Source organism: Protopterus annectens, chromosome 6.part0 (genome assembly GCF_019279795.1).
Source record: "Protopterus annectens isolate FY-2018-M chromosome 6.part0, PAN1.0, whole genome shotgun sequence".
NCBI lineage: Eukaryota > Metazoa > Chordata > Ceratodontiformes > Protopteridae > Protopterus > Protopterus annectens.
The window spans coordinates 1,247,721,404-1,247,742,413 of record NC_056737.1 but is presented as its reverse complement, the minus strand read 5'-3'; the positions used below and the strand labels follow the sequence as shown (position 1 = coordinate 1,247,742,413).

General features: G+C 42.6%; 1 protein-coding gene across 1 annotated transcript in view; it reads right to left on the bottom strand.

The window, feature by feature from the left end:
• Positions 1-2,430: 2,430 nt before the first annotated feature.
• GALNT5 (polypeptide N-acetylgalactosaminyltransferase 5) overlaps positions 2,431-21,010 on the bottom strand; it is a 512,523-nt gene continuing 493,943 nt past the window's right edge. Inside the window, exon 10 of the mRNA XM_044074838.1 lies at positions 2,431-3,252. Within this exon, the coding sequence (XP_043930773.1) occupies positions 3,109-3,252 (144 nt within the window). The 3' untranslated portion in view covers positions 2,431-3,108. The remainder of the gene's footprint in view (positions 3,253-21,010) is intronic.

The window sequence follows — 21,010 nt, the reverse complement described above, 5'->3', positions numbered from 1 at the left end:
TTTTATTCCCTGAATAATCTCAGCAAATCTCTATTCTACTACGAGATATCATTTCTCTTACTTGAATGAAAATTTGTATACATTGGAATGTGATTATATTCTAGCCCCAAAATCCATGAATAAAATATCCCCCAGATCCTTTTAATATTAGTTTCATTAATCTCATCTTTCTAATTCAACAATGATAGTTAATTAACTGCAATGCAGTTCCCAGCAGAATACACCATAGTCCTTATACCTGTCCTTATTCTACCTACTCTCCTGTACTTCCCTCAGCCCTGTAATACTTTAGTGTCATTATAGCACATATGTATTAGGCCCTGGTCATCTACAGTATCTCCCCACCCTGATTCTCAGTATGATTCTGGTGCTAGTACATCACTTTAGAGAATTATCCTCAGTGTCTGGTGTAACCCCCCCCCCTCCATCTGATTCCACTTATGATGTCTGTGCTGTTCCAGCACTTCACTTTTGCACTTCACTTTATCCCTGGAGAACATTGAGCGTCTAGTATAGCCCTCCACCCTCTAATTCCATTTATGATGTTTGTGCTGTTACGGCACTTGACTTTAGCCCTGGAGAACAGTGGTTCATCACATTCCCCAATTCTTATAGTAACTTTGGTGCCATCGTGGTGCTTAAAGTATTCCACAGTGTCTTGTGGTCTACCCCACCCCTCCCATCTACATAGTAATGTTGGTGCCATCACATCACTTTCCAGATGAGTCCATGATGTTCTAGTGTATCCCCCACCCTTTTACCCCTGTTTTGCTGTTGGAGCTGTTAAGGCATTTTAAAAGTAGGTGTTGATGTCTCATAGATCCCTCCCACCACATTTGTGTTCAATGGTTAAACACAGCCTTTTGGTCTTGTGTGTCTGTGTGTGTGTGTTTGTGTGTGATATCATGTTAACTGTCCAAATTTTCACCTGATATTTTTCGTCTTTCTTCATGACAATTGTGTTTTTTTCTGGTAAATCACTGAGGATCGAAGTCACTAAATAATAACTTAAATTTGAGAAAATGCTTGCTAATACAAAACCTGTTATTCTAACAACCTTGCTAGTTTATAAAAGCAATATTTAAAATTAAAATCTGCCCCCTATTTTTGGGCCTTTGTTTCCACCTTCCGTTATTTTAGTTTTTTTTTCCCAATTTCTAGTGCTAAGAGGTTGAGACAGACAATGTTTTGTGTGTGTGTGTGTGTGTGTGTGTGTGTGTGTGTGTGCGTGCGTGCGTGCGTGCGTGCGTGCGTGTGTGCGTGTGTGTGTGTGTGTGTGTGTGTGTGTGCAGGAGGACGTTAATGATATATTTAGATATGTGGATGACTGGGGTTAATTTAAGTATTCTGCAGGCAGGGTTTACAATGACTGCTATAATATATGCTGTGCTTCAGATTTAGTTGTCATGAGTGATTAAAAATGTATGGTGTGTGTGTGTTTGTTGAGTGTTTTGATGACAACTAACAGCAACTAGTGTACTAATGATGCATTTATTTATTTGAATTTTTTTACTGGAGTAAAGCACTACTTTGGATTATGTCTACCCAATATTTTTTTTTTCATACAGTCCTCCTGGTCAGCTCCAAAACAAAGAAGGTCAGTATGTAAATATAAAAGTCTGCAGGGAAGGATACTTTATGAAGAGTTTAGTCTTGGAACTCAGAAGCAGTTGTAGAATCAAGCTGGTTGATATTGGACTTTCATGGATGCCTCACCTTTCAGGTGTGCTGATATTAAGCATTTGCATAGCTGTGAATACCTTACTTGAAATAATCAGCAGAAGTTAAACCCGAGCAGAGGAAAAGAGCCATCTGAAAATGCACTTCTGAAAGAGAAGTATCTTAGAAGCAAGTGAAGTTTATTCTAGGGTTACCACTCCTCCGCTTTTTTTCCGGACTATCCAGAAATCAAATTGATTCTCCAGTAGTCCAGAAAACACTGTGCAAACTCTGGTATTCTGTTTCAAAAAAGGAAACAGACTATCGGAGTTTATAAATCAACTGATTTACTATGCTTTTTTTACAGAAAAGCATAGTAAATCAGCTGAAAGCAGGCATTAGGAACAGTAAAAGAGGGCGTTGCCTGCCCGATGATGTCGAGGTCATGTCATGAAATGGGCGGAGTGTGTGTGGGAGAAAAAGCGGGGGTGGGCATGGATACTTGTGATCCGAGGGGGTGTGGCCTTACTCCGGTTTTAGCCACAACGAAAGGTGGCAACCCTATGGATTACTAATATAGTAATGTAGGTATCCTACTGTGGTACAACTTATGCAGGGACTTACCACAATATAGACAGTATTACATGATAAAACAAGAATATGGAATACGTGTTACTCTGCATAATGAAGATACATGGAAAGTTATCTCACATCAGTGATACAGCTTGTAATAAACTGGCAGAATACTGTTACAGAAGGACTTCAAACAAGTTATTAATAAAAATTTTAATTCACATTACCAATGTAAAGGTAAATATCATATTGCATCTTCAAATCAAAAAAAAAAAAAAAACAGAAATTGCAAATATAATTGGCTCTGTTTCAGGAACAAATGGCACAAGGAATTTGATTACTATTAAATAAAATTATCTTCTACAAAACTGGATACTCCAGCAATAAAAAAATCAAACATTTTGCAGAAAACAATAATTGTCCCAGTACAGTACATGAAAAAGTTAATTCCAGTAATTAAAAAAACACCCTGCAATGCAGAATCTTTTGAGGAGTAAAGCACGGACATGAAGACAACAGGAGTGAAAATGATGAACTCACAACACATGCAAAACAACTCTATTGTTAAAAGGAAAGAAAACAAATGGACAGCACCATTTTCCCTGCCACAATCTACACAAGGAGTCATCCTAAATTAAACTGGAAGACATTACAGAGTTTACTCTTAAGGTCATGTACATAAAACATAAAACTGCTAAACATAACTCTGAAAATAATCTGTGTTAAGAGGGTGTTTTTTAAACCCAATGTCTCTTATATAGTTCTAGTTGAGTGACAGTAAAATCTGCCACAATTAAATACAGTGATGCACAAATGTTGTGCACGATTCCTCTTCACTGCAATACTCTCTCTTATAGGACAGAGTAAGGTTATTGATTAGACGTAGTAATGCATGAACTTCCATCTCTGGTAGACATTGGAGGAATCACAGATGTTCAGTTTTACAGTATTTTCAGACTGGTTTATATCCAAGCATATGGGCTGTGAATGGGGCACATATTCCAAAGCCAGATGATCCATCTGTAGGCAATAACAACATAGATGTTTAGTGTGCATCTTACACTATGGAAATAACTACAAATGTTATTTCAAATTTAGTTTTCAGGTGGTAAACTACTCTAACAGTAGACAACAATGTGGCATGGAATGCAGCTCTTAAACAGTAATGTGCTCAGATTCATACCAGTCTCAACTAACCATTTGCAAAAGTCACATTACATGTTAGGGCTCATTTTCTTCCATTTTTTAATTGATAGGACACAGAACTGTGCATCAAACAGAAATGTTTTCTCAACAGTTGTGACGGTGCATATGAAGAATCTGAACAGATCAAGTGCTAAACAGGTGTTTCCTACAAAGGCACCAACCACATAATTAAAAACAACAGTTTTCCAAGAAAAATACCAAAAATCAATGTCAGATTTGGAATTGCCAGTTATTATAAAATAGTAAAGATTCTTCTTGAAATTCGACATTTTATACAAGAGCACCCATTTATTATAAATTGTTTTCTTATATTTAATACTTTATAATATTGTCCATTTGTTCACTTAAGAATCTGTTTTAATTCTGCAAGTACAGACATATTAAAATGTATCATGGTATCAGAGTAATGATCAGAATTCAGACTTAAATGTCACAGATATAAGTTCTGGACTTCATCTCATAAAAAAGGATTTTCGTTTTTATAAGAACAATAAATCAATCCCCCAGTACACAAACTATTTTATTCATTGCTTTTCCATTAAATTCTAACATTTAATGGACAGTGATTCACTTTATAATTGATATTTTCTCTTTATAAAAGCCCTCATAAATTATATCATGAAACTGTTAAACTTTCTAGAACAATTTACTTTATTATCATAGTCATTATTTGGTACACCCCAATAATACTTTCTGTCAGGATGCATGGAGTACTTGTCCTATAGATTAGGACTGGTATGCAACAAAACTGCATATCAAAGTCCTGAATGCTTTGGCCATAGGTTCATAGGTAGGTACTAGGCTATTAGCCCTAGGGCCTATATAAACTTAGCCAAAAAGGTACCCTGGCTTTCGCCATCCAAAAAAATTGTTTTCATGTGCCCCTGTCGAGCAGAGCCACAGAAGTGATCCCTGGGGTGAATTTCCTATTTCCCATCCGATCATTAAGATTTTTCTTGAAGAGTGCTAATGAGGAGCTCTGTTTGACATAGATAGGTAGTCTGTTCCAGAGTATGGGAAGTCTCTGGGACAGGAGAATCTATCCCTCCAGCATGTTCTGTTTATTGTGGTGTCAAGGTTTAGGTCCCTAGAGCATGTAGCTCAGAGGGACTGGGATTTATTTAAGTGGATCATGTCCAACAGCTCTGGGTTTGACATAGCTTTGTATGTTAGGCAGATATCGCCTTTGAGTAGGTGATATGCAACGGAGTAAAGCTGGAGTTTTTTGAGATGGTCTGCATAGGGCATCTGTTTGAGGCCAGTACTCCTCTTTGTGAGGTATTTCTGTGGCCTTTCCAGTTGTTGTAGATGTCTTGTGAGGTACATATCAAAAGGGAAGTTGAACTCTATAATGGGTCTAATGAGTGATGAGTAGAGGGGAACAATGACCTCTTTTTTTCTGGATGAGAAACCTTTTGTGATGAGGTGAGCCACGTAGAAGGATTTCCTGACCACTGTGGCAATGTGATTATCAAAGGAGAGACTACTGTCCACCTGTGTCCCAAGGTCTCTTATCACACTTTCGGCATTTATTGTTACCACATAATTTATCCATAGTACTCCACAAAGAGTACATGTGCAACTGTCTCCCCACAAAATTATACTCCAATCACAACTACTGTACCAACTGCATATGTTCTAGTCCCAGTATGCCACCTTACTGGACTACAGCCATAATCCTACAGGTGGTATCTGTCTGTAACCACAATGATTCTTTTTCATTGCTGATGTACTGCTCAGTTATATCAGTGCAACACAAAACATTTATTTATGCTAGGAAACTACTTATTACAGACTCCCCCAGTAATGCAAGCAAACTTGCTTCAAAAATGTGACCCTAAGCTTCAGCCACTGGTTGCTGCCACAGCACCATATTGCCTCATTACCATAATATGGTAACAATCCACACTCTGCCATCATGCCTAATGAATGAAAGATTTTTATGAACTGCTGTGTGGTATGACCATGGAGCACAGCACCAAAGAGAACTTTACTTAGTAAGGTGCACACCAATTTAGCCTGCAAAATAGCACTGATGATTATAGTACAAGTCTGGTCTCTGGCTACTATGTGGCTGGTATGCCAGTCACAGAATATAACATTCATCTGTATGCTGCCTTACTTACCACAATCCATTTCTGAATTAAGGTAATAATGGGAGGCATATTAATATAAATGTGCAAAAGCATCTATGTGACTGTGCATTATGTTTATGAATAGTATGATTTATATGCTCACTACAGCAAAATGCTTTCCACTTCATTTGTCATCAGGATCCAAAAAGCACACTGTCATCGGTCAGGGATAGCAGCCCATAAATGACAAAGGCCTTTAGCAATGAGACTAAAAAAGGATGGGGAAGATTAATACAAACTCTAGGAATCATTAAATAAGTCAAAAATATCCAAATAAAAACTCAAAACAGATAATGAAATTGCAGCACCCTACTGAAATTCCAGTACTCAAAATGCAGAGTGGCAATAAGCTTAAAAAAAAAAAGACAGAAAATCCAGGAGAACAGCAAAAGTAAAACATCACTCTTTTCCTTTTAACTTTTTCCCCCTGCCCTCCCCAGTGTTGAGGGCAAGCTCCCTCAACCCTCGAACTTATATATACCTACTCCAAGACTGTGATACCTCAGAGAACAGGAAATATTCCAGGATTCACTCCAGTGGATCCCTACATTTCAAATGGCTACCAGAAATGTCAACATTTATGGAACAAAAACAAGTGTTTTTCGATGAAACAAATTTTATTTTTTTGGTTGTTAAGTAGAATATTCCTTTCTGACCTTATTGACTATGGCTAATATGAACTTATTTAAGTTCTTGCATATATGTATTCTTTACATCAGTAACACTATCTATCCACCTTACCGTCTATCGACCCATTCTTCTTTTGCCTGCAATCTTTCCCATATCAGTGTCTTCCCTAAAGAATCCTATCTTCTTCTTGTGTGGAGCTGCCTGGATTCATTTTCTGTACTAACTGATTTGACCTTCTTGCATTTCATATAATTTTCCTCCAACACCACATATCAAAAGTATAAATTTTCCAGTATAAAACCTCACATATATAATACAACTCTATAAGGCCAATGGTATTACTATGAAAATGCACTCACTGGAGGCCATCCTTGCACTAGAAGATGTTGATGTCGGTGCAGACATGGAAACTTGGTTCAGGGCTGTGGAGAGTACCCCTGCTTTACCAGGCTATACCTCATTCCACATATTCCAACCCCAAAATGAGGTAGGGAAGACTAAGAGTGGTGGAGTCTCTATCTTCATTAAGGACAGGCACACCTCCAGACTGGTCTGCCAGCATAATGCACTGGAACTACTCCAGGTGCAACTGACAGTTGGCAAGACACCCATCCAAGTTATAGCCAGCTATACACCCCCCACTATGACTCAGGGCACCCACTCCTCTTACCTGGATCTACTTGACTCCATCAAGGTACCACCTAACACCCTGATCCTTAGTGACTTCAACTACCCCACCATAGACTGGGTGAACTATTCCTGCACTAATGCACTCACTCAACAATTCCTTTACTTCATCAATTCTAATGCACTAGATCAGCTTGTCTCATCCCCCACAAGGGGAGATAACATTCTGGACTCGGTTCTCACCAACATGGGCGACTGCTGCACCACTCGCATAGTAAGTTCTTCCCTGGTGAATTCAGATCATTGGACTGTCTCAGTCGAAGTTTCTATCCCATTCAACCCCCCCCCAGCTGTAGTCAAGCTAAACAACTTTTCATAGGTTCATAGGTTTATACTAGGCTATCTGCCCTAAGGCATTTATAAGCCTAGCCCAAATTATTGTGGCTTACGCCACCCCTTATATGAAAAAATACTGTGCCCATTAGTTTGTTGTGCCTCTGTCCAGCAGTGACCCAGAGATGATTCCTGGGGTAAACCTACGATCTCCCATCCACAGGTCTAGATTTCTCTTGAACAGAGTCAGCGAGGTGCTCTGCCTCACATGGACCGGGATTTTATTCCACAGCATAGGGAGTCTCTGAGTGATAAATCTATCCCTCCAGCACGTCCTATTTATATCCGTGCTAAGGTTTAAGTCGCTTGCTCTAGTGGTTTTGGTGGATTTGGATTTTTTGAGGTGGAGCATGTCCATTAATTCCGGGTTGGACATGGCCTTGTATGTCAGGCACATGTCACCTCTGAGCAGACGGTATGCGACTGAATAGAGCTGGAGTTTCTTCAATCTGGCAGCATATGACAGATTTTGGAGTCCCTTTATCCTTTTGGTGAGGAACTTTTGGGGTCTCTCCAATTGCTGCAGATGATCAAAAGCTGACTACAACCTCCTAAGGGATGGTATCTGTAGCTTCACACCACTGCCCCCCTCAGAGGATGCAGACAACTATGTTGAACAGTATGCCAATGCAGTATACAAGCACCTGCACAACTGCATAGACTCAGTCATACACAACAAAACTAAAACCTGGTCCTCAAGGAAAAACAGACCTGTTTGGTGGACATCCTCTATCAACAGGCTTTACAACAAAAGGAAGTAACTGTTGTCTAAGGGTAAACAGGAACAAAATCCAAATGGAAAAACTCGCTCCTTAGCCTCAACAAGCAAATTAGATCACTAGTAAAAACCTCCAAAGCCAATTATGAATCGAAACTAGCCTCTGAAACAAAGGGAAACCACAAAGCCTTCTTCAGTTATGTCAGGAATCTCCATGGCAAAGCCCAGGTTTGTTCTGAATAAGTACACAAAAGTATCACTTACACTGATCCTGTTGACTTAGACAACCTGCTAGCAGATAGGTTCAGTGCAAACTTCAACCCCCTGTACCCCGAAGGCCCTTCTGATATCCCCAATACTTGTCCTGCACCTCACATCTCCGTAGATCAAGTGTTAAAGGCCCTATTCAAGGCAAAGAACACAGCTTCTATATGACTTGATAGTATCCCAGGCTGTATTCTGCAGCATCTCCAGCAAGAACTGGCTTCGCTATTGAGCACCCTATTCAACAACAGCCTAAGTATAGCCTTCATTCCAGCAGAGTGGAAAACTGCCATTGTCATCCCCTTGCACAAAGGTGGTGCTACTACTGACCCTGGAAACTATCGCCCCATTAGCTTGACATGTCTGATCTGTAAAGGCATGGAGCATATTATTATGGATCTCATAAACAAGGACATAGGCAATCTCCAAGCACTTGACCCCACCCACTTTAGATTCGTCAAGGACAGATCTTGCCTGTTGAACCTAGTTGGCTTCTTTGAGACTGTCACCAAGGCCCTGGATGAGAGAAAGTCAGTACATACAGCTTACTTTGACTTGGCCAAGGCCTTTGATGCAATCCCCCACGCAGGCATCAACACAACTTGGCGTAAATCCCTATATCATCAAGTGGGTGGCCAACTGGCTCTCTGATAGGACTCTCCAGGTCAAAATAGGCACCTCCACCTCCAATAGTAGACCTGTCACTAGTGGAGTTCCCCAGGAATCTGTCCTGGGACCCCTTACTGTTTGGCATCTACTTCTTAGAGGTCCAGGCAAAGACAAAAGGCCTGAGGCTGGCCAAATTTGCAGATGACTGTAAATTTGGTACTGTCATTAACTCCTCAAATGATGTTAACATACTGCAAGAGAGTCTCACAGCAACTAATGACTGCTGCCAAAGTCATGGCCTTAAGTTAAACGCAATAAATGTACCATCATACCATTTGGCAGAAACACAGCTCCTACTGATTACCACATCAATGGCAACCCCCTAAACACACAGCCTGTGGTGAGAGACCTGGGTACTCAGGTTGATAACAATCTGACATTCGACCATCATGTAACAGCAGTGGTTGGAAAAGCCTTTTACTTGGTTCATCTCATAAGTAAAGGGAGTGCATCCAGAAAAAAGGAAGTTATTATCTCTCTATACTCCTCCCTCATTAGACCAATAATTGAGAATAACACCCCATTTGGTATGTACCTCTCCAAACATCTACACCAACTCAAAAGGCCACAGAAAACCCTCACAAAGAGAATCCATGGTCTCTAACACCTGTCCTATGCAGACAGCCTCAAATCACTATCACTCTTCGTGGTATCGTACAGATTTCTCAGATGTCATTTGTTTCTCACCTACACGGCAATCTCAGACCCTGCCCTACTACAGATGCTCCATATCCGTAAATCTAACTCCTCATGCATTACCCACTTGAAAGGCCTGAATCTAATACGCAACATCAACAAAACCTGCTGGAGAGCCAGGTTTGTCTCCCAGAGGCTGCCCTGTCTCTGGAATAGACTTCCCATACACATCAAACAGAGTACCTCACTGACCCTTTTTAAGCACAACCTTGATGAGTGGATGGGAAACCATAAATTTGTACCAGGGGTTCCACCTGTGCTCCTCATTGACATGGGAAACAGGTGCTGACTGAGGTTTCTTTTTGGGGATAAACTTTTGGCTATGCTTGTACAGGACCTAGGGCCATTAGCCTAGTAACCTCCTATTTTTCCTATAAAAGTACAGCTTTGACTATATCAGCATTTGTTGACAATGCAATGATGTCTTTGCTCTTTAAAACCTTATCCAGATTTGCTACAGCTTTTCCTCCAAAAAGCAAGCATCTTTTAATTTCATGGCTGTTGTCATCATCATCTGTAGATACCTTGAGTCCATGAAAATAAAATCTGTTACTGCCTCGGCTTCTTCCCCAACTCTCTGCATAGAATTTATAGAGCTAGATGGCATGATTTTATTTATTTATTTATTTATTTTGAAATTGAGCAACAAGCCAGATTTTGTGCTTTCTAATTTCACATTCATTAACAGACTCTTGACCTCTTCCTCACTTTCAGCCATCAGCGATAACATCTGTGTATCAGAAGTTATTATTTCTCTCAGCAATCTGATCGATGGTTGCACTACCCCTTCTACTTCCAGTTTGTACATCTGTGTTTTTAATCCATATGTTGGTGGAGTCTCTCTTGTAGATCTTTGATCATTACTTTGCTACCGTGTGAAACAACATCAACAGTTCAACACTTTGAGCACTCTTCACAGTTGCCCTTTTTGAGACTGGAATATAACTTGACCTTTTCCAGTCTACACTGCCTTGTAATGATGACAGACATGAGTCTGATGATTATCTGTGCTAATATGACCCATATCAGTGCATTTTCATTTACTAATTCCTATGGCATTACTGTTTATTCTTGTTATGTTAACCACGTCATGTTTACATTGGTTTATAGCTCTTTGCAGCACTGGACTTTTCTTTCATCTCTCAGCACCTCAGAAGATTAATATCCTTCCAGCTTTAATCCATCTGTGTTGTAAACTCTATCACTACTTGACCTTCTCTGGTCTTCCCCAGTAGTACACTGGACACCCTCAGACCTGACGGTCTCATCTTCTGTGTAACTTTAACTCATCAGTCTATGTTTTTGTTTATAGGGATTGCCTGGTTAGTATTCAGTTCAAATTTAGAATTTACACGTATTTATCTCATAAACATAGAAAACCAGTATTGCTGCATATTTGGGATGATATCCACACCTGAGAAGACTAGAAGTCTTTACCTTTGGAGAAAGTTCCAGGTGAACAAAGCTGCAAATCAGGCATGTAGAGGGACCCTCTCACTAGTATGGCAAGAAGCAAATACAGTAACTCTTATTGTTAATAAGGGTCAAAGATCTGAACTCTTTGGGTGGCAAAAAAAAAAAAAATGAATTGGTTGCCAAAGAAAATGTGTGTGCTTATACAGTTGACAAATGACATCACAGGACACACTATTACAGATGCACACACATACCCCAGCATGAAGAAAATAATGAAAAATACTGAATCGGACAGAGTACAAACAGAATCATAGAACTAGTTAAACAGGACGACTGAAGTCAGATCTAATGTTATGAAAGCATTCAGATAAGACAAAGTATGCAGAAAGGTAAGATGCTTTCAATCTTGTCTATTTGTGACACACAAAATATGTACTACAAAATGGAAAGGTTGTGCATCCTCAGGAGATGAGGAATATGTAACATGAACCAATGTGTCTTTGTAGCAAATCTAACATTAAACAAATGCCTAAAGATATTCCTTTAAAAGCCTTTTGAAAATAATTCAGGTCCCACAGATACATGTGGTGGTGAATTGATTTAATTTCACACTAAACACTTGCATTCTCTTTACTTACTTTTGATCTTAAAATTTAACAAGCTGATTCCCCGAAACATGGAATGAAAATCTATACTTTTAAAAAGTAAATAATACAAATAATACTTAAGTACTTTAAGGGTTCTCTTCTACCCCTGGAATATTATGCTTTGCATGTTTTTACATGATTAGCAGTTGTAAGAGACAGAGTGTGTGTGTGTGTGTGTGTGTGTGTGTGTGTGTGCGTGCGTGTGTGCACACGTGTGCATGTGTGTGCGCGTGCGTTTGCGTATGTGTGTGCGCGTGTGTGCGTATGTGTGCGCGCTCGCGTGTGTGTGTGTGTGTGTGTGTGTGTGTGTGTGTGTGTGTGTGTCTGTCTGTGCATGTGTGCAACCGTGTGTGTTTGTGTGTAGGGGTACTTTTCATTCCAACTCTTGAGACATTTTTTGTGACAGATCCATCATACTATTATAGAAAGACATGAAATGACTAATGGGTCAGAAGCTTACCAGATCTTTGACTTACTGAGCTTGTTTAATTCACAGAATCTTATTGACACAATAATCTTCCAATACATGTAGTGCTCTGGCTACACCATGAAAATGACTGAAAAATACGATTACTGCACTGAGGTCTGCATGTGACAACCTTGTAGCTATAACTAAAGAAACTTTGCTTTGCCACACATGTGGCAGTCATCACAATTCCACACTGCAATCTAGCTAACAGTTTTAAAAGATGCAGCTCACCTTTCAGAGGACACAAATGGCAGTCAGAAGTGAAGTGCAACACAAATTCACCTACAGCCCTCGAATCTGTGAGACACGTCACACTGTCACACTTTTTTAATCTGGTAATGTATTATGGCAGATAAAGTTCCCCATATGTCACATGAGAATTATGAGTGTGCAACCATCTGTTCAATGTTCTCAGAATGCATCCTAGAAATTCACCCCTTCTGCTCCACTCTTCAGATGAATTTCTTGAATCTATTTCTCAAACACATAATGGATCCGACCTGGACGGAGCCGAAGGCACACTGAATCCCTCGGATCCGTAGCTTGGGCCACGGCTCTGAGAGGATCCGACGATGGAACCGACAGACTCGAGGGTAGGGTCAGATCTGAAGTACCCAGTACTGTCGGCGCCGACCCACCCCCGGCTCCAACACTGCCCAGCTCCAAGTGCTCAGAACCTGGAAAGCGGGTCGGAGAAGGCGCTATCGGAGCAAAAAAGGGTGTCGAGTCCCCCCCCCCCAAATGGGGGGGGGAGGCAGGAGCACTCCTATCTGCAGCTGGGCCTGGATGAACCTTCTCATTATCCGGTCCAAGTCTGCATCAGACAGGCTGTAAGTGGATCTCGACGAGGCCTGCCTCGAGTGCCGCCCCGATGACTTCAACTGAGATCGGGTCTCCTCCTCCTCCGGTCCCGGGGAGAAGCAAGGTGATCAGAGCCAAGGAGGAGGAGACCTGGAAGGCATGGAGGGAGAAGCCCGCTTAGCTGGGGGGGGGGGCCGAAGTGGAGGCTTCGGCCCGCTGCTTGTGGTGCTTCTCCCTCTGTTTCTCCCTCCTGGTCTCCCTGTCCTCCAGCGCTTTAGTGGGAGTTTGAATCCTGGCCGGAGGAAGGGGGAAGGAGTGGCCACCACCACAGACTGGGAAGGTGCCACGGGAGTAGCGGAGGCCAAAGCTGACTCCGTGGGTAAAAGTCCTGCCAGGACCAGCTTTGACCTCCGCTCTTTCAGTGCCCTGGGGTTGAACCCTACAAAAATCGTGCATCCTGAGGACAGGTGTTCAACCCCAAGGCACCGAACACACAGAGTGTGGCCATCCACTGGGGAGAGCTTATGGCCATACTCGGTGCATTTAGAAAAAATAGGCTTTGGGGCCTCAGACATGTCCCAAAAGTAAGAAACACTACTGAAACACACAAGGCCCCAAACGCAAACACACACAATCACACACTAACGACCAGTGAGGGGAGGGTAACACTAAAAAATTCAAAAAAGAACAGACTAAAGGGAAGCCTAATATACACACACTAATTTTTGACAGAAAAAAAGGGCTAAAGAGATAAAATAGGAACACTTATCTCAAAAATCGCCAGCAGCTCTAAATCCAGCTGACACACTCTAGAGCGGAAAACTAGATCTGAGGTCATTTGGGGTTGGCAGGGGATTATGGGTGAGGGGAGGAGCTAGGAGCTCGGATCCATAGCTGTATAAATAGTTGCCGGCTCGGATCCGATATCGGATCCAAGACCCACAGGTTGCTGACAAATGAAGTCCCTACTCCAGATCTATTGTTATGCATATTTTATGTCACATGCTCATCTGCAGCTCATGCAGATATGAAATCGTAGCATGACCATAAAAACTTCACAAAAATGCAATTAGTTTTGTGCAATGTATGGTTATTTCTACACATGGATACGGATTCTTTCATGTTCTATCACAAATCCAGATGGAACTATCACTTGTGAGTAGCACTATCTAACCATCTCCAAGTTACTACAAGGGCCATGTAATTATTAAATTCTCTCATGTTTCAGTTTTTGAATTCCAATTTTTGCTCATGGTTGATAAGAAAACTTCAACTGAGATACGCTTCTCAGATCTTGTGACTGAATCACCCAGAAGCCATCTTTCAGCCTTATACTTGTGGAGACAGCATTATCCAAATCACCATGCACTTCATAGAATATTCTAACTCCATGAAATTCAGAACATCAAAAGGTCCAATGGTCATATGGTGGGTAGATTTCATTTCAGGCTGAACACTCGTATTCTCTTTTCTTGTAGAATCTTTTCTTCCTGGTTTTAAGATTCTGTGCAACACAGTGGGAAACTGATGGCTTCATTCAAAGTAAACTCTGAGACTACTTAGGCTATAAATGAAGGATTTCTTCTTAAGTAACTCTTTCCTTATGGATTACTAGACATTCACACACCATGACATTCTTCTTGCAGAAGTCACAACAATGAGGAAAACACTTTTCCAAGTAATGAACTGTGAATCCATCACATAAATGGGCTCAAATGAAACAAAGACACGGTTAGTTTTTTTATCATAAATTTAAGGTCCCAAAAAAGATCCACCTTCTTTCTCAGTGGCCTTGAGTAAAACATCTTTCAAGAATTGTTTAAATAAATAGAAAGACAAGTGTGGAGTTACAGGTAGACATGCCAAAAAGATAGAGAAATATGATTTGATGCCAGAAGATGGTAACTCACACAGATCTTGAGAAAGTACAGTTGTGTACACTTACCATAAATGTAGATGTTCGAGTGAATTCACTGTTGCAGTCATCACATTTGGGTTATCCCTTCCAAGGTAGCCTTCGGCCAGCCTGAATACCAGAGGCTTAGTATTTATGCATCGGTTGCTGTCGCATCAGGACTGATGTCTGGTCGTCAGTAGTATAAAGTAAGGCAGCCGACGCCATTACATCAGTTTTTCTTGCTCTGTCAGGAGTGGAAGCCAGGATATGGTGGAAGAACCCCACCTGTAAAAGGTAAATATCAAAAGTTCCTGGTATGGTGAGACAGAGAGAAGAAAAGGGGGATGGAGGGAGGGAAACCAGAACTACAACAGTGAATACACTCGAACATCTACATTTATGGTAAGTGTACACAACCGTACTATGTTCTTCGTGTTTCACTGTTGTAGTCATCACATTTGGGTTGATTCCCAAAGCTGAGGAGAAGGGTGTAGGCAGACAGGAAGACTAGGGACTGGCTAGGATGCCCTACAAGACTGCAGTGGCAAAGCCTGCCCTGGATTTGGGGAAGAAAGGCAGGTGGTAATGCTTGCTGAAGGTGTGGACAGATGTCCATGTGGCAGCCTCCAGGGCGTCCCTGGTGGGGACTCATCTGAGGAATGCTGCATAGGTGGAAGCTGCTCTGGTAGAGTGAGTCCTGACCCTCTTAGGGGGAGGTTTCACATGTTGCTTGTAACAGAAATGGATGCAGCGTGCTATCCATTTGGAAATTGTTTGTTTGGATATGGCTTTGCCCTCTGCCCCTGCAGCAAAGCTGACTAGCAATTGATCAGTCTTTCTGAATGATTTAGTCCTGCCTAGGTAGACTCTGAGCTGTCTGTGTACATCTAGAGAGTGCAGGATCCTTTCCCTCTTGTTTTGTGGGTTAGGGAAAAAAGTGGGCAAATGAATGGATTGGTTGAGAGCCACACTGGACACCACTTTGGGCATGAAGGATGGGTTTGTCCTGTGGGACACCCTGTCAGCATGGAAGATGATGAAGGGCTCTACAGCCATGAGTTCTTGTAGCTCGGATACTCTTCTGGCTGAAGTGATGGCCAGTAGCAAGGCTGTCTTCCAGGAAAGAAACTTTAACTTTGCTAAGGATGCTGGTTCAAAGGGGGGCAGGGTGAGCTTTTCCAACACAAAGTTTAGGTCCCAAGCTGGTGTAGGTGCTCTTCTGGGTGGCCTCAAGTTGCTAGCCCCTCTTAGGAACTTTTTAATGAGAGAGTGTGAGAAAAGAGGGTGCTCAGTGTTGAAATGAGCAGAGATAGCGGAGGCATGAATTTTAATAGAGGAAAAGGAGAGACCACTGTGAAGCAGGTTAGCTAGGTAATCCAGGATGAGTGGTAGGGAGGGCTGCGCCGTATTGGCTCCCTTAGCTTGAATCCAAGTGCAGAACCTTTTCCATTTGTCAGCATAAGACTTTCTAGTGCTAGGGCGTCTAGCCTCATATTTAACATCTAGAACCTGTTTACTGAGATTGGCAGCTTGATCAGTAGTCAGGGGATAAGCTGGGCTACCAAACTGAGGGTCTGCAATCGGGGATGCATGAATTCTCCTTGCGTCTGGGTCAGGAGGGTTGGGGTCTGCGGGAGATGCCATGGTGGCAGTTTGGACAGGCTGCACAGCAGTGGGTACCAGTGCTGGTGAGGCCAGTCTGGAGCAATCAGATTTGTCCTTGGTTTTCCTCCCTTACTTTGAGCAGTGCCATGGTAATGAGAATTAGAGGAGGAAATGCACAGACTGAGAGTTTGACCCAGGGGAAGGATAGGGCAGCCACTTTCCAGGCACTTTGGTGAGGCTCCATGGTGCAGAACCTCCTGAGCTGATGGTTGGAGTGGGAAGCAAAGAGGTCGACCTCCAGGGTGCCCCATTTCTGATTTATTAGGGTGAAGGTTATTTGGTCTAGCTGTCACTCGTGTGGGTCTAGAATATTTCTGCTTAAGTTGTCTGCCAGAGAGTTTCGTGAGCCTGGCAGGAATTGTGCTAACAAGTGTAGTTGCATGGCTGAGGCTGTGTGCCAAAGGGTCATGGCGAGCCTGCAGAAAGGATAGGAGTGAGTCCCTCCTTGCTTGTTGATATACCACATCACAGTGCTGTTGTCTGTATTGATCAGAGAGCCCCTGGGGAGAGAAGGGGCCTGAAAGCTGTCTGTGCATGCTGGACAACTAACATCTCTTTTTGGTTCATGTGCAGATGTATTTGCTGTGGGCTCCATTGGCCCTGTATGTACCTGCCATACAGTTGTGCACCCCAGGCACAGTCTGATGAGTCTGTGGTGATGGTCCAGGCAGCAGGGGGTGGTGAGAAAGGTAGTCTCTTTTTGAGGGAGCATGCTGCTGCCTGCCAAAGAAAATCTATCCTTAGGCAAGGTATCATAGGTATAAGAGTTTCTAGGTCTTGAGAGTGCTGACACCAACGGCTTTTTAGGTACCATTGAAGTTTCCTCATATGCAGTCTAGCATGTGGAATGAAAAGGATGCAAGATGCCATGAACCCCAGAGCTTGCAGGATTTCCCTTTCAGATAACTGGGTTCTGGTGGCTAGTTGAGAGAAGTAGGCTGTCAGGTAAGTTTGCTGTTCTGGTGTAAGGAATGCCATCTGGGATGCTGCGTCCAGGCTTGCTCCGAGGAATGTAATCCTTTGAGTGGGTACTAGTTTGGACTTCTTTTCATGGAAAGTGTACCCCAGGGAGGACAGTAGGGACTTTACAAAGGCCATGTGCTTGAGCAGCTTTTCCTGAATGTCTGCCTGAATCAGGCAGTTGTCTAAGTATGGGTAAATTTATAGATTTCTTTGTCTGCAAAAAGCAATGGCGGGAGCCAGACATTTGGTGAAAACTCTGGGAGCAGTAGATAAGCCAAAGTGAAGCGCAGAGAACTAAAAGTGCAGAGATTCTGCCCTAAAACATAGATATTTCATGTATGATTCTCTGATTGGGATATGGAGGTAGGCCTCTTTTAGGTCTAGGGTGGCTAGCCAAGCATTCTTGGAGAGCATAAGTAGTAGTTGCTGGAGGGTGAGCATTTTGAATTTTGGTATCAACAGGAAGGTGTTTAGAATGGATAGACTGATGATAGGGCACCAGGTGTCCTCTTTTCTGGGTACCAGAAAAAGTCTGGAGTAGAAAAGTACAGTTTTGTACCTACCATAAATGTAGATGTCCGATAGATATGCAACTGCAGTCATAACATATGGGTTGTCCTGCCTCAGGCAGCCCTCGGTCGGCCGGATTCCAAAGTCTGGGTCCGACGTCGGCTGATGTCGCATTTCTCTCCGACGTCAGAGCGGCTGGAGTACATAAGCATCAGCCGACGCCATTTTCTTCAGTGTTTCTTGCCCCAGATGCCAGGTGCCCTCCAAGGGAGGCTGTAATCAAATTGGAAGACAAAAACAGGATTCCAGACAAATAAATGAGCAATAAACAGATACACCATAACAGATATCCCCAGCTAAGAGAAACAGGGATAGGAGTGGACCCTAGGCATAGAGGGGTATGGAGGGAGGGAAAATCCGACTGCAGTTGCATATCTATCGGACATCTACATTTATGGTAGGTACAAAACTGTACTATGTCCTTCAAGAATGCAACTGCAGTCATAACATATGGGTAGAATACCATAGCTTAGCTGGGGGAGGAGGAAAGCTCTAGGAAAAAGATGGTGAGGCAATCAAACCCTGCAGGACTGCCGAAGCAAAGCCTGCTCTGGATCTGGAGTATAGAGGGAGATTGTAGTGTTTGGAGAATGTATGCACGGAGCTCCATGTAGCAGCTTCTAGAATGTCCTTAGTAGGCACCCCTCTTAAGAATGCTGTAGAGGTGACTGTAGCTCTGGTGGAATGTGGTCTGACATTGGTTGGAACAGTCTTTCCATGAAAGGAATAACAGAATCTGATGCAATGTCCAATCCATTTTGAAATAGTCTGTTTTGAAATTGCTTTTCCTTGGACTGCAGGGGCGTAAGCTACAAAAAGTTGTTCAGACTTCCTACTGGTCTTGGTTCTGTCCAGGTAGTATCGAAGTTGTCTGTGAATGTCCAAGGTATGTAACAGTCTTTCCCCCTTATTCTCAGGATTGGGGAAGAAAGCAGGCAGATGAATAGCTTGATTTAAAGAAACCCTAGATACCACCTTTGGCATAAAAGTAGGGTTGGTCCTTAATGAAACCCTGTCTCTGTGGAAAATTATGAATGGTGGTATTGCCATTAGGGCCTGTAGTTCTGAAACCCTTCTTGCTGAGGTAATTGCCAACAGGAAAGCTGTCTTCCATGAGAGAAATTGCAAGTCAACTGAAGCTGCTGGCTCAAATGGAGGTAGAATCATTTTTTCTAGGACAAAATTGAGGTCCCAGGCTGGCACTGGAGCCTTTCTTGGTGGCTTAATGTTCTTGATTCCCCTGAGGAATTGCCTTAGCAAAGGATGTGAAAAGACAGGCGGATCAGTGTTATATCTAGCTGAAATAGCTGATGCATGTATCTTTATGGAAGAATATGAGAGTCCATTCTTTAGCATATCTGCCAAATATTCCAGGATGAGTGGGATGTTCAACAATGATGCATCATGTCCCTTGCTGGTATTCCAAATGCTGAATCTCTTCCATTTTGCTAAGTAAACCTTTCTGGTGGATGGTCTTCGAGCCTCTGTTAGTATCCGCTGAACTTCCTTGGAGAGAGATAGGTTGAGGTTATTCATGGGATCTCCCAGGCTGTTAGCTGCAGTGTCTGAAGGTTTGGATGCACTGTTTTGAAGTTGTGTTGAGTCAAAAGTAGAGGCCATTGGGGAAGGGCCCACTTCTTGGTGTGACATATGCTCCGTAGTAGTGGATACCAGTGTTGTCTTGGCCAGTCCGGAGCTATTAGGATCCCCTTGGGTCTCTCTGCTTTGATCTTTAGTAATACTGAGGTCATCAGTGGCAGAGGTGGGAATGCATAGATTTTTAGGAAGTTCCAGTTGAATGAGAGAGCATCTATTTTCCAAGCTTGTGGGTGGTATGTCCTTGAGCAGAATTTTTGTAGATGATGGTTGAGGTGAGAGGCAAATAGGTCTACTTCTGGCCTGCCCCATGTCGAAGTGAGCTGTGTGAAGATCTTCGGATGTAAGCTCCACTCATGTGGATCTGTGAAATTCCTGCTTAGGCTGTCCGCCAGCACATTGTCTTTGCCTGGAACAAACTGGGATTGTAACTGAATGTTTAGGCTCAGTGATTTTTCCCAAAGATGCATTGTCAGTCTGCAAAGGGGGTAAGAATGGGTGCCCCCTTGCTTGTTTATATACCACATCACAGTGGTGTTGTCTGTCCGTATCAGTAAATGGCCTTGCTGAAGTTGGTGTTGAAAGGCCTCGATGGCATGCATTACTGCCAGCATTTCCTTTTGGTTTATATGCAGATGTGCTTCCTTTGTGGACCATTGTCCTTGTATGCACCTGCCTTCCATGTGCGCCCCCCATCCAAGGTCTGAGGCGTCTGTGGTCATGGTCTGTGTTATCTGTGGTTTTCTGAATGACATACCTGTGTTTGCCTGGCTTACCAAGGCCCACCATAGGAATTCCTTTTGTAGGCATGGAATGAGCGGTATGTTTGTCTCTAAGTTGTTGCTGTGCTGAGACCATAGGCTTTTTAGGCACCACTGAAGCTTTCTCATGTGTAGTCTTGCTAATGGAACCAGGAGAATGCAGGATGCCATGTAACCCAGGGCCTGTAGGAATCTCCTTGCAGTCATCTGAGTAAGTTTTGCCAAACCTTTGAAATAATGAGTTAACTTCTCTTGCTTGTCTTCTGTTAGGTAAGCCATTTGAGAGGCTGTGTCTAATTTGGCTCCTAAGAAGATTATTTGCTGGGAAGGCTGAAGTCTTGACTTTTGGAAGTTGACTGTGTATCCCAGAGCTTGAAGTAATCGTATGACATAGTCCAAGTTTTTTGTCAACATCAATTTGTCGTCCGCTTGTATGAGGCAGTCGTCCAGGTACGGGTAAATTTGGATCCCCTGGAGCCTGCAATGAGCAATTACTGAAGCCAGGCATTTTGTGAATACTCTGGGCGCAGTAGATAAGCCAAATGGCAATGTTGAGAATTGATAATGCTCTGGCCCTGCAAGAAATCTGAGGTATCTTCTGCAGCTGTGTCTGATAGGGACATGCAGGTATGCCTCCTTGAGGTCCAGAGTAATC